This window comes from Leopardus geoffroyi, chromosome D1 (genome assembly GCF_018350155.1).
Source record: "Leopardus geoffroyi isolate Oge1 chromosome D1, O.geoffroyi_Oge1_pat1.0, whole genome shotgun sequence".
NCBI lineage: Eukaryota > Metazoa > Chordata > Mammalia > Carnivora > Felidae > Leopardus > Leopardus geoffroyi.
Window position 1 is genome coordinate 104,476,238 of NC_059329.1, and position 12,412 is coordinate 104,488,649.

General features: G+C 43.4%; 1 protein-coding gene across 1 annotated transcript in view; it reads left to right on the forward strand.

Moving 5' to 3' along the window:
• Positions 1–241: 241 nt before the first annotated feature.
• LOC123600549 (oocyte-secreted protein 2-like) overlaps positions 242–12,412 on the forward strand; it is a 40,928-nt gene continuing 28,757 nt past the window's right edge. The window contains exon 1 of the mRNA XM_045482576.1: positions 242–278. Coding sequence (XP_045338532.1) covers positions 242–278 — 37 coding nt within the window. The remainder of the gene's footprint in view (positions 279–12,412) is intronic.

A 12,412-nucleotide genomic window follows, 5' to 3' on the forward strand; every position in this document is an offset into this window, starting at 1 on the left:
ACGCTCTGTTCTGACCACTCAGAGCCTAGAGCCTGCTTCAGATTCTGTGTCTCCCTCTCTCTCTGCCCCTCCCTTTCTAGTTCTCTGACTCTCTCAAAGGTAAATAAACATTAAAAAAATTTGGATTCATGGGTATTAGATTGGCCAATTGGTATTGGACTGGGTGTTGGGATTGGCCAAGACCCTGGCCCAAACTACCACTGTCACTATCCAGAAAGATAGAACTATGCTCTTTACTGCTATGCCTTTGCTGCTGGAAATAGTCAGGCCCACAGCAGGTAAATAGGCAAGGAAAGAAAATGTTAGACGGAAATTGAGCATTCTGATGCCACCTGTCCTAAATACCAGGAGGGGAGAAACAGAAGGATAACATGGACCTTACTTTCAGGAAAGGAGGCAAGGGCTTGATCGGATTCTAGACCTTTGTGGGGGACCTGAAGTATTGTGATGTTACTATAGTAACAGAAGTAGCCCAAATAAAGCTGCTGGAGCCTGAGTGCACGAGGGCAAGATTTAGTATCAAAGGTGAACTTAGTTAGGGCACAGGAGTCCTTGCTTATCCGTGGTTTTCCTCTCTGCAATTTCAGTTTCCTGCAGTCAACTGTGGTCAGGAAGCAGATGATCTTCCTCTTTGTTTTTTTTAAAGTTTATTTTGAGAGAGAGAAAGAGAGCATGCATGCACGAGCGAGCATGGGAGGGGCAGAGAGAGAGAGAGAGAGAGAGAGAGAGAGAGAGAGAGACTCTCAAGTAGGCTCTGCACTGACAGCACCGAGCCCAACATGGGGCTCAAACCCACAAACCATGAGATCATGACCTGAGCTGAAATCACAAGTCGGACACCTAACTGACTGAGCCACCCAGGCGCCCAGATGATCCTCCTTCTGACTTCAGAAGGTCAGTAGCAGTGAATGGGGTGGTGTGGAACAACACAATACCTGCGTCATTCACCTCGCTTCATCTCAACACGTGGGCATTGTATCATCTCACATCATCACAAGAAGAAGGGTGCTTATGGTATAATAAAGTATTTTGAAAGACAGTGATAATTTTTATCGCACTGTATTATTATAATTGTTCTATTTTATTATCGGCCATTGTTGTTAATTGCTTACTGTGCCTAATTTATAAATTAACCTTCATCGTGGGTATGTGCGTATGGGAAGAAATATGGCATACATAAGGTTCAGTAGTACCCATGGTTTCAGGCAGCCACTGGGGGCCTTGGAATGTATCCCCCACAGAGAAGAGGGGACCACTCTAGAAATTGCACAGTTACTCATTGTCGGCTCTGAAGTACAAGAGACACTTGACCATGACAATAAGTCCTAATAGCCTCATATGCCTCTTTGCTACCAGGCATTTCCAACCACTGGGACACAGACAGACAGACAGACAGACACACACACACGGTTTCAATTTCATAGTCCAAAACTTTGAGAGTGATTTATCTTTACAAAGCACCTGCATATTCATTCTTTCCTTGGACCATCACATTTCTAATATTAAGTTTGAACTTCTTAATATCCTTGAGGAATTGAATGAGGTCTCTGTGTTTGGCAGACTTGGAAATAGGGACTCAAGGGCCTGGCTGGCCAAGTGTCAGGGGTCATCTTGGCAGGCAAGCCCAGTCAGTCCAGGGCTCCACCACGTCACACAACTGGTTTACAGGGGATTAGTTGTTGAGAAGTCATTCAGCCTTCCACAATCCTTCATCCACCTGACTTGGTTTTGTGACTGCTGACAGCAGTTGTGGGGTGGCTGAGACCCTAAGTCAAACGAATGCAACGGTTCTCAGCACACTATTCTCATCTTTATTACCCGACCCTGGTCTCCTGGTTGGGGTTCCTACAGTGAGTAGGAAAAAGACCAAAGTCCTTAACATGAGCTGCTCTAACCTGGCATCTGCCCCAGCAGTAAGCCAGGCCCTGTTTTTCAGGTTCTAGGGCCAGATGGGGTGGGGACAGATCCTGTGCTCTCTTCGTGGGGAACCTGCACAAAGGGGAGGTGGTCATGTTTGATTTTTTTTCCTCCCTGCTTCACTCCTGAGTCCTGATGTTTCCATCACAGAATCTTCTATCCCTAGCTTCCCTACAACTTGGACATTGTCCTTCAGCTCTCTATGAATGGCTGGGCCAGCACATCACCCCAGGCCTGGGGAAGGCTTGTTCTTAGAGCATGCCCTGTGCAGAGAGGATGGCCTTCTTGCTTACGATCCACACCCCCTCATCTCAGACCCCCCCACTGCCCTTTCTACCCTCCCTTGTCTACTCAAGTCACCGTTTTCCACTTCCCTGTGTTCCGTTCACATTGGTCACAGTCCAACAGCCTACACACAGATCACCGCTTCAGAAACAGAGACATTTTGCCCAACTCTTTTTTAACTTAAGCTAAAAAAGCAGAGAGTCATTCCCTGTTCTCAGTCCTACCCCAAGTAAAGACAGGACATCCCCAAGGTCCTACCTTACATAGGACTTCTTCAGGAAGGCTCTCCTGTCCCCTGGGAACCACATCAATTCTGCTTGTTACATGCACTTGTAATCCGACTAACTTTCCCTTCTGAGCATTTAGAACAGTTTATAAATCTCTTAGTTTTTAAATTAACATCTGCTTCTTTTGATGTGATCCAATGTCTGTGATCTACATGGCTTGAATATATTATGAGGGGTTCTGCACCAGATTTTCTCCAGGTGCCAGAGTGGGACCTTGCAGTGCCTGTGGGGGAAACCAGCAGTCTGACAGCCCCTGTTTGGGGAGGAACCAGACACACGGAATCAAAAGGTGGCTTGAGGTCAGGCTTTATGGCATGCTGAAGGCCAGTTTACGCTTCATCCAGCTGGCTGCTGGGAAGCATTGGAATTAAAAAAAATTTTTTTTAAATGTATATTTACTTTTGAGAGAGAGGGAGACAGAGCACGAGCCGGGGAGGGGCAGAGAGAGACTGAGACACAGAATCCAAAGCAGGCTCCAGGCTCTGAGCTGTCAGCACAGAGCCTGACGCGGGGCTCAAACTCATGAATCGTGAGATCATGACCTGAACTGAAGCCGGACACTCAACCGACTGAGCCACCCAGGCGCCCTGAAGCACCAGAATTTTTAAGGAGGGGTTTGGTCAGAGTCGCATCTTAAGAAACAGGCACTTGCATTGCATCTTGTGCAGTGATGCTCTGGATGGGAAGAGAGGCAGTTCGACGAGGCAGGCCAGTTAACGTGTGATCAAGGGGCTAAGGTTTAAAGTGAAAGAACAGAGGAGGTGCTGGGAAAGGGGAGAGAAAGCCACATGACAGAGCAGAAGGTCCAAGGACGGTTTGGTGGGAATTTCCAGCAGCTGACATGTGGAAGAAGTGGGAGAAGAGAGACTAATTCCTAGAACCTGCAGAAAACACAACTCCTTGAGCTCAGTATTCCTTCACTCATTCAACAGTATCTGGGTGGACACAAGGGGAAAATAAAGTGCGGAGCCAGGAGAGTCAGAGTTCTTAAAATTTGGAGGGGGAAGGGCAATCGAGTCTAAGTTACCAGAAGCCCCACGGCTCGTGGTGGTTGAGACACTCCCCCTTCAAGGCACCAGCATTCGGGGTCACCTTTGATACCTGGCTCTTGCCCAGAACACGTCCAAATCAAAGAAGCGAGTAGGAGCAGCCATCCTCCCAAACCCACACAGGCCTTCATGATGCTGGATGCCGGGTCGAGAGCTCCTCGGGCAACAGGAAGCTGGGAGGGGCTGGGGGAGCCTGCAGTGTTTTTATACCTGATGCCACACTCAGATGTGTTCAATTAAGCCACTTCAGAGAAGAGGGAGAAGGCCGGTAACCTGTTGTCAGCTCCAGATCCTGACGTCCCACTCTCTCTCGATCACTTGGGTATGGAAATCCACAGTGATATACAGAGTGAGCCCAACCAAGCATTACACAGTGTCCGGAGGACTGTCTTTGCTAGGACCTTTGTAGGCCAATTTTTGGTACTTTGTGGGATGAGTTAGGGATGCCACAAAGCTCTGATCCCAGGATGCATTTCATCCCCCACCACTGGAGCATTTCCCCACCCCCACAGTTTATGGTGTGCTTTCTTTTTTCTTTTCTCTTTCTCTCTGTTTCTTTCACTCTTTCTTTCTTTCTTTCTTTCTCTTTCTTTCTTTCTTCCTTTCTTTCTTTCTTTCTCTTTCTTTCTTTCTTTCTTTCTTTCTTTCTTTTTCTTTCTTTCTTTCTTTCTTTCTTTCTTTCTTTCTTTCTTTCTGCTAATAGGGGCTGCCCCAATAGCTGCGGGACTGGGCTGGATTTTATCAACATGGGAAGGAGAAGTCAACAAGACCAGGAGGTCTAACCTTGACTACTTCTCTGTCTGTAAGAAATCAACCTTGACAGAGTCCCAGTATCTTGATTTACTGTTCTCCTTAGAGGCCAGACAGTCTAACCTTTGGTAAAACCAGGTTTGACATATTTCCAGAGAGACACAGCGGTAGACTAGCACTGATGGACGCTCATGGGTGAGCCATATGTATCTCCTGCAGAGTCTGTTTAATCAGAAGATTTTCAAAATTCCTATGGCCTGTGAAAAGCTATGTGTGTGTGTGTGTGTGTGTGTGTGTGTGTACTGTAGGTAAATATATACCTACTATATATATATATATATATATATATATATATATTGCACCATGTACAGATATAAGTATAGTGAATATATACATGCTGTATGTGTAAAACTTTATTCTTTTTTTTTTTTTGAGAGAGAGAGAGAGAGAGAGAGAGCACAAGCAGGGGGAGGGGCAGAGAGAAGGAGAGACAGAATCCCAAGCAGGCCCTGCACCATCAGTGCAGAGCCTGATGTGGGGCTGGAGCTCACAAATAGTGAGACCCTGACCTGAGCCAAGATCGAGAGTCAGATGCTTAACCAACTGTGTCACCCAGGTGCCCCTGTGATAAAGTACAAACACTTTAAAGGTAATTAATATTTACTGCTAAATTTTCCCTGAAAGATGTGTCCATTTATCTTCATGAAGGGAGTAATGATATTGTCTGTTTTCTAAGGATCCATCACCACTGAGGGTGAATAGATCTCTTAAATTTTTTAAAAAATTTATTTATTTTTGAGAGAGACAGAGAGAAGGGGACTGACAGAAAGAGAGGGAGAGAGAATTTCAAGCAGGCTCTGTGCCGACGGCAGAGAGCCTGATGCGGGCTTGAACTCACGAACCACGAGATCATGACCCGAGCCAAAATCAAGAGTCGGATGCTTAACTGACTGAGCCACCCAGGCACCCCAATAATGTTTCTTTCTATTGCCCAACGATATTCCATGGTCTAGGTTACCACTGTTTGTTTGCTCACTCAATGAAGGACATATGGGCTGTTGTGGCATTCTGCCATCTGTGTATTTTTCTGTATGTTGTCATTGTGAATAAAGCTGCTAGGAACAATTCTATCTAGGTTTTTGTGTGAAAATCAGCTTTCATTTCTCTGAGACACGCACCTGTCCTATTAGGTACTCAATAGATATCTACTGAAGAATTGAATGAATAGATCAACAAGAAAAAGCATAAAACAAAGTATACCACATGTGGTTATCTTCATTCATTTTTTTGAGTTTATTTATTTATTTTGAGAGAGAGAGCAGGGGAGAGGCAGAGAGAAAATCCTAAGCAGACTTGTCAGCACGGAACCTGATGTGGGGCTCAATCTCCCAAACTGTGAAATGGTGACCTGAGCCAAAATCAAGTGTTGGACGCTTAACTGACTGAGCCACCCAGGAGTCCCTCTTCTGTAATTTAACAAGAAGCCTATTTGTGAGAATTTACTGTGCCATTAAAAGGGCCATTAACATGTCAGACTTTTCTACAGATGTGCAAAACTTGTCCTTAACTCCATGGTTCTTATACAGTGTCCTGGGAGCCCAGAGGCACTGCAGAGAAGTCCAGGGCTACCAGAGAATATTTAAAATTTCCAGGGACACAATGATGCTTGAAAGCTGGCAGGTGCTGTACAAATAGCTCGTTCAAGGTAACCCATAGTTCTGACATCTGATGGAACTGTGTTGCTTTCAGTGAGGCCGTATCCTTGTGGGGCTGGTGGTGTTGTGGTTGCTGTAAAAAGCAGAAGCAGTCACTGTGGGAAAAGAAATGTGGAACAAAAAATAGAATGTTGATGTCCAATCTGATTCCAAAATTTGAGAAGCTATGTATTGTCAAACAGGCATACACATTCTGTTAGTAAGTAATTGTGGTTACTTAATCAATAAAGTAAGCACATTAATTTTTCTTTCAATGCATGTTTTCAAATGGCTATGAAGTTGTTAGGGCATAAATATATACTAAATTATTATTATTTTTTTTAATGTTTTATTTATTTTTGAGACAGAGAGAGACAGAGCATGAACGGGGGAGGGGCAGAGAGAGAGGGAGACACAGAATCGGAAACAGGCTCCAGGCTCTGAGCCATCAGCCCAGAGCCGGACGCGGGGCTCAAACTCACGGACCGCGAGATCGTGACCTGGCTGAAGTCAGACGCTTAACCGACTGCGCCACCCAGGCGCCCCTATACTAAATTATTTTTGATGTAACCACTTCATACATGAAGCCATTAGTATTTCTTTTGACCTACAGATACTGTAAAAAAAAATTACTGAGCAATTAAGAGAACTGTGTGAATATTGGGGACCCTCTGCTGTGAGTCATCCCTTATCCTGTAAATTTTACAAGAGAAACAATTCTTCATGTGAAAGAAAAAGCCTGGCAAATAGAAATGGAACTCTAAGCCCAAAGCAGCAAGAAGGAAAAGCTGTAGACATGTACAGGGGTTTCTTGACATGAATAGAAGTGTTCCTTTCAGAGGCTCTGAAAGACGAGGTTAGCTGAGCTGGTCCAGAGCTGACTGAGGGTAAGACCGAGGTGTCTTGTTTCCCTTAGACAGAAGCCAGGCCTGTATGTGGGACCAGTGGACAGCATAGCTAGAGAGATTTCTTCTTTTTTCTTTTCTTTCTTTTTCCTTCCTCCCTTCCTTCCTCTTCTTTCTCTTCTTTCCTTTTCTTTCTTTCTTCCCTCCCCTCCACTCGCCTTCCTTCCTCTCCTTTCCCCTCCCCCTTCTCTCCATCTGCACGCAGGTGTTAATGGGACAAACCTGAAATGTTTTAGTGTTACTAGCTACTTACCTGAGAGTTCATGTGAGTCAGTTAGGTGTCTTGGGGATCGCACTGGATACAAAAACACAAATGGCAGTGAACTACAAATGACAAAGGCAAATGATTCCTTGGCCCTGGACTGACTTTCCGCTGGTCCTTGTAAAAAGCCCACTGTGGACTTAGCCGGCTGTGTTAATTATTTTGTGAACAGTGTAGAGGGAATCTGTTCTTTTTTTTTTTTTAATTTTTTTTTTTTCAACGTTTATTTATTTTTGGGACAGAGAGAGACAGAGCATGAACGGGGGAAGGGCAGAGAGAGAGCGAGACACAGAATCGGAAACAGGCTCCAGGCTCTGAGCCATCAGCCCAGAGCCCGACGCGGGGCTCGAACTCATGGACCACGAGATCGTGACCTGGCTGAAGTCGGACGCTTAACCGACTGCGCCACCCAGGCGCCCCGGGAATCTGTTCTAATTACGACTCCTGTTCCAGAAGCAGTAAGTAAAATGCAGCCAAATACAATTAAAAAAAAATTAAACAAATTTCAATGGCAACAATACCACAAATGAAGTCAAAAGACAAATGACTGCCTGGGAGGCAAATATTGTCATCTTACGTCACAGATAAAAGCATAATCTCCCTGATACATAAAGAAATCTACAACATAATGCAGAAAAAGAAATTAGAAAAATGAGCAATGAGAAAGATCTGTAAATGTTCCTAACTTTATGAGATCTTCACTACAAGGAGACAACATCACCTATGATTCACTCTTGCAAAAAGGTTTAACTTGAGTCTAATTATGAGGAAATAATCAGACATATTCTGAATGGATATTGTGAAACATATTAAGACAGCTAGCTGTGACTCTTCTAAAAAGAAATCTTCATAAAAAAGAAGATTCAGGAGGGGTAACTCAATAAGAAGAAAACTCAGTAAGAATGAGCAAAATGTTTGAACAGACAGAGAGATGATAAGGAAGCACACAAAAAGTTGTGCAATGTCACTAATTACTAGCAAAATGCACATTTAAAGGACAATGAGGGCCACACCTACTAGGAGGGCAAAAATTAAAATGACCCATAACACCAAGTATGGGTGAGCAATTAAAAATCTAAATTTCTGGTGAGATTTCAAAATGACACAATCATTTTGGAAAAGATTTGCAACCTCTTAAAAAATGAAACATAGATTTTCCATACAACCCAGAAATTCCAATTCTGAGTATTTATCCAAGAAAAATTATTATATATGTCTATACAAGGACATATACACAAATATTTATAGTAGCTTTGTTCACAATAGCCCCAAACTGGAAACAGCCTCAATCTCTATCAATTCATAAATAATTAAACAACTAGTGGAATAGCCACACAATGAAATACTACTCAGCTGTAATGAGGAACAAAGTACCCTTACCGCTAACAACTTGAATGAATCTCAGAAGCGTTAGGCTAAAAGAAATATAGCAGGCACAAAGGTTGTGTACTGTATGAGTCCATTTAAATCATTAAAAAAATTTTTTTAATGTTTATTTGAGAGAGGGACAGAGCATGAGCGGAGGAGGGGCAGGGAGAGAGGGAGACACAGAATCTGGAGCAGGGTCCAGACTCTGAGTTGTCAGCACAGACAACCCACAAACCATGAGATCATGACCTGAGCTGAAATTGGACGCTCAACCGACTGAGCCACCCAAGTGCCCCTAAATGACATTTTGGAGAGGACAATATTATAGGGACTGAAAACAGATATGTGGTTGCCTGAGGCTGGGTCTCGGAGATCAGCTGACTGCAAAGAGGTATATGAGAACATTTTGGGGTAATGGAAATGTTCAATGTCTTGATTGTTGTGGTGGTAACCTGACTGTATACATTTATCAAGACTTAGGGAACTGTAATATAAAAAGAGTGGATTTTATTGTCTGTAAAGTTGGCCTTATTTTTTTAAATGTTTATCTATTTTTGAGAGTGAGAGAGAGTGCGTGAGCAGGGGAGGGACAGAGGGAGGGGGGCAGAGGAACTGAAGTGGGCTCTCTGCTGAGAGCAGAGACCCCGATGTGGGGCTCAAACCCTTGAACCGTGAAACCATGACCTGAGCCGAAGTTGGATGCTCAACTGACTGAGCCACCAGGCACCCCAAGTTTGCCTTAATTTTTAAAAAGGAAAAAATAATAGAATTTAAACTGAAAAAGAAAGTTGAGGGTAAGATTTTAGTGTATGATAGAAGATTAAAGAGAGATAATAAAACCAATGCATCAGTCTTTATTGTACTCAGAATAAAGCAAATAGCAATATATAGCCATACGAAGACAATACAGAGGACAACTGGGAAACCTCAAATTGGCCTGTACATTAGATGATCACCCTCAATAAGTCTGGAGGTTTCTAGAACCTCAAATACAGTAAGTAAAGAGGAAAAAATCCTATCTTGCATTCCTACTGCCCATACTGACAAAAATTGAAATGTATTTTCATTAAGACACACATTATTGGGACGCCTGGGTGGCTCAGTCGGTTAAGCATCTGACTCTTGATTTCGACTCAGATCATGATCCATGAGATTTAGCCGCTTGTGGGGCTCTGAGTTGAGTGTGGAGCCTGCTTGGGATTCTCTCATTTCCTCCCTCTCTCTCTCTTTACCCGCCCCCCCTTCCCCCCCCCCCCCCCACATGCACTGTCTCAAAATAAAGAAATAATTTCTTTCTTTTTTTTTTTTTTTAAGACATATGTGGAACACCTGTGTGGCTCAGTTGGTTAAGCGTCCAATTTTGGCTCAGGTCATGATCTCACGGTTCATGAGTTCTAGCCTCTCGTGGAACTCTGTGCTGACAGATCATAGCCTGGAGCCTGCTTTGGATTCTGTGTCTCCCTCTCTCTCTCTACTCCTCCCTTGCTTGCACTCTGTCTCTCTCTCAAAATAAATAAATAAATAAACAAACCTTAAAAATAAAAAAAGACGTTATTAAAGCTTTTCAGTACTTAAAATGTAGTTTGCAATGTTTTTTTTTTTTTTTTTTCAACGTTTATTTATTTTTGGGACAGAGAGAGACAGAGCATGAACGGGGGAGGGGCAGAGAGAGAGGGAGACACAGAATCGGAAACAGGCTCCAGGCTCTGAGCCATCAGCCCAGAGCCTGACGCGGGGCTCGAACTCACGAACCGCGAGATCGTGACCTGGCTGAAGTCGGACGCTTAACCGACTGCGCCACCCAGGCGCCCCTGTTTTTTTTTTTTAAGTACTTAAAGATTTTTCAGGAATTGGGAGTTTATTGGAAAAGAAAAAAAAAAAGGATCACGAAAGCCTGAAGATAGATGCTCATGAGTCGAAAGAAGACAAATAACCCAGAGATAGAGATGATCCTGTTTTCAATGCCTTCATCCTTACCCTGAAAGCACTGCTCTCCTAGAGATATAATCAGGTAATTTAAAGATTTAAACCAGCTGTTCCTTAATCAGCTTGCTAACAAGTTGCTAACAGTTGTAGTTTTGCAGATTGGCAGGGATGGGGGCTAAGATGCTGTTACTGAAGGGCGCCTGGCCGTCTTAGGTGGAAGGGCATGCAACTACTGACCTCAGGGTCATGAGTTCAAGCCTCATGCCGGGCATAGAGATTACTTAACTGGAGACACTGTGATGCCCATCTGTGTCCAAGGCTTGATCTTCACTTGGACCTCCCTTTAGTACTGCCCACCTAGCTGGCAATATCTGTGAAATGATGTTTAATGTTTTTTTCTAACACAAAATGTTAAAAGCACAATATTAACATTAATATATATTTGTGTCTATATTCAATGGGAACATAACTATTTGGTAAACTCTTAGGTAGAAAAAATGTTAATTACTTCTATTTCTTTCTTTTTTACTGCTTGCTTCACCCCCAACCCCACCCCAACCCCCAATCTATTATTAGGTACCAGGTTTGCCAAGTTATAGAAATGCAAAAATACATGGAAATAGTCCTTGCCCTTGAAGATCTCGTCCTTTAGTGGCCTTTACTTTTAGAACAGTCTGTGAACGTAGCAGGTAAAAATCCAGGTAATATCGGGGACACCTGGGTGGCTTGGTCGTTAAGCATCTGACTTCAGGTCATGATCTCACAGTGTGTGAGTTTGAGCCCCACACTGGGTGAACTTGAGCCCCGCTTCAGGTGAGCTCGTGTCCCTTTGGGTAAACACAAGGCTTGCTTTGGGTGAGCCCCACTTCTCTTTCTCTCTCCCTGCCCCTCCTGGGATTCTCTCTCTGCTTCTTGCTTGCTTGTGCCCTCTCGGAAGAAAGAAAGAAAGAAAGACAGAAAGAAAGACAGAAAGAAAGACAGAAAGACAGAAAGACAGAAAGAAAGATCCAGGTAATATCAAGGAATGGTATTAGATGCAAGTTAAGTGCATCTATCTAATCATTTCTAATTTCTGTAAGCTTCTGCTCCTTCTGTACTATTAAAAAGAGCACAAGCCCTCTGAAGTCTAGAACTGGTGATCTGAAGACAGAAAAAGCAGGATGCTTTGGAACCAAACATTCCTTCAGGCTGCTTTTCCCAGTGAGATTTTGAATTTCCATTTTTTAGTTGCATCTTTTGTCTTGAAGAAAGGAATCTAAATTCTGTATAAAGTGTTTTTAGGTCTTGCTAAAAATGATTCACAGACCAGCATCCCTGGGATTATCTGAGAGTTAGTTAGAAATGCAGAATTTCAGCCCCCACCCCAGCCCTTCTGAATCAGAATAGGTGTTATAACAAGGTGGCCGGGTGACGTGTCTGTTCCTTCCAGCTTGGGGAATACTGCTAATGGGTCCCGACTCAGCACGTGCTCTGAAGGCAAACACTTTAGGGCAGTGATTCTCAAAGTGCGGTCCCTGGACAGTCAGTATTAAGCATCACTTGGGAGTTCATTAGAAATGCAGAGTCTTGAGGTCTCCTTACTGAATCAGGAGATTGGCTGGGGCTCAGCTCTTGGTGCTGAGTGGCAGGGAGCTCTCAGGTGATTGTGATGTTGGTCAAGTTTGAGAGCCACTGCTTAGAGGTTGGATGGTAGAATAAGATGAAAGCAGGAGAAATTGGTTTTGTAACCCCTCAGTTCTCAGGGCTTTGTTTTTTCTGGTGCACAGGACAATTGAATTCTCTTACACTTTTTATTATTATTATTATTATTATTATTATTATTGTTGTTGTTATTTTATTATTGTTATTTTACTGCTCAGACACGGAGATGGGTGTTACAGGATAGTAGAGAGTTTTACGAAAATAAACCTTAGTGCATAAAAATAACTCCATATATGATGACCAAGACTCTAAAGCGAATGAACTAGAA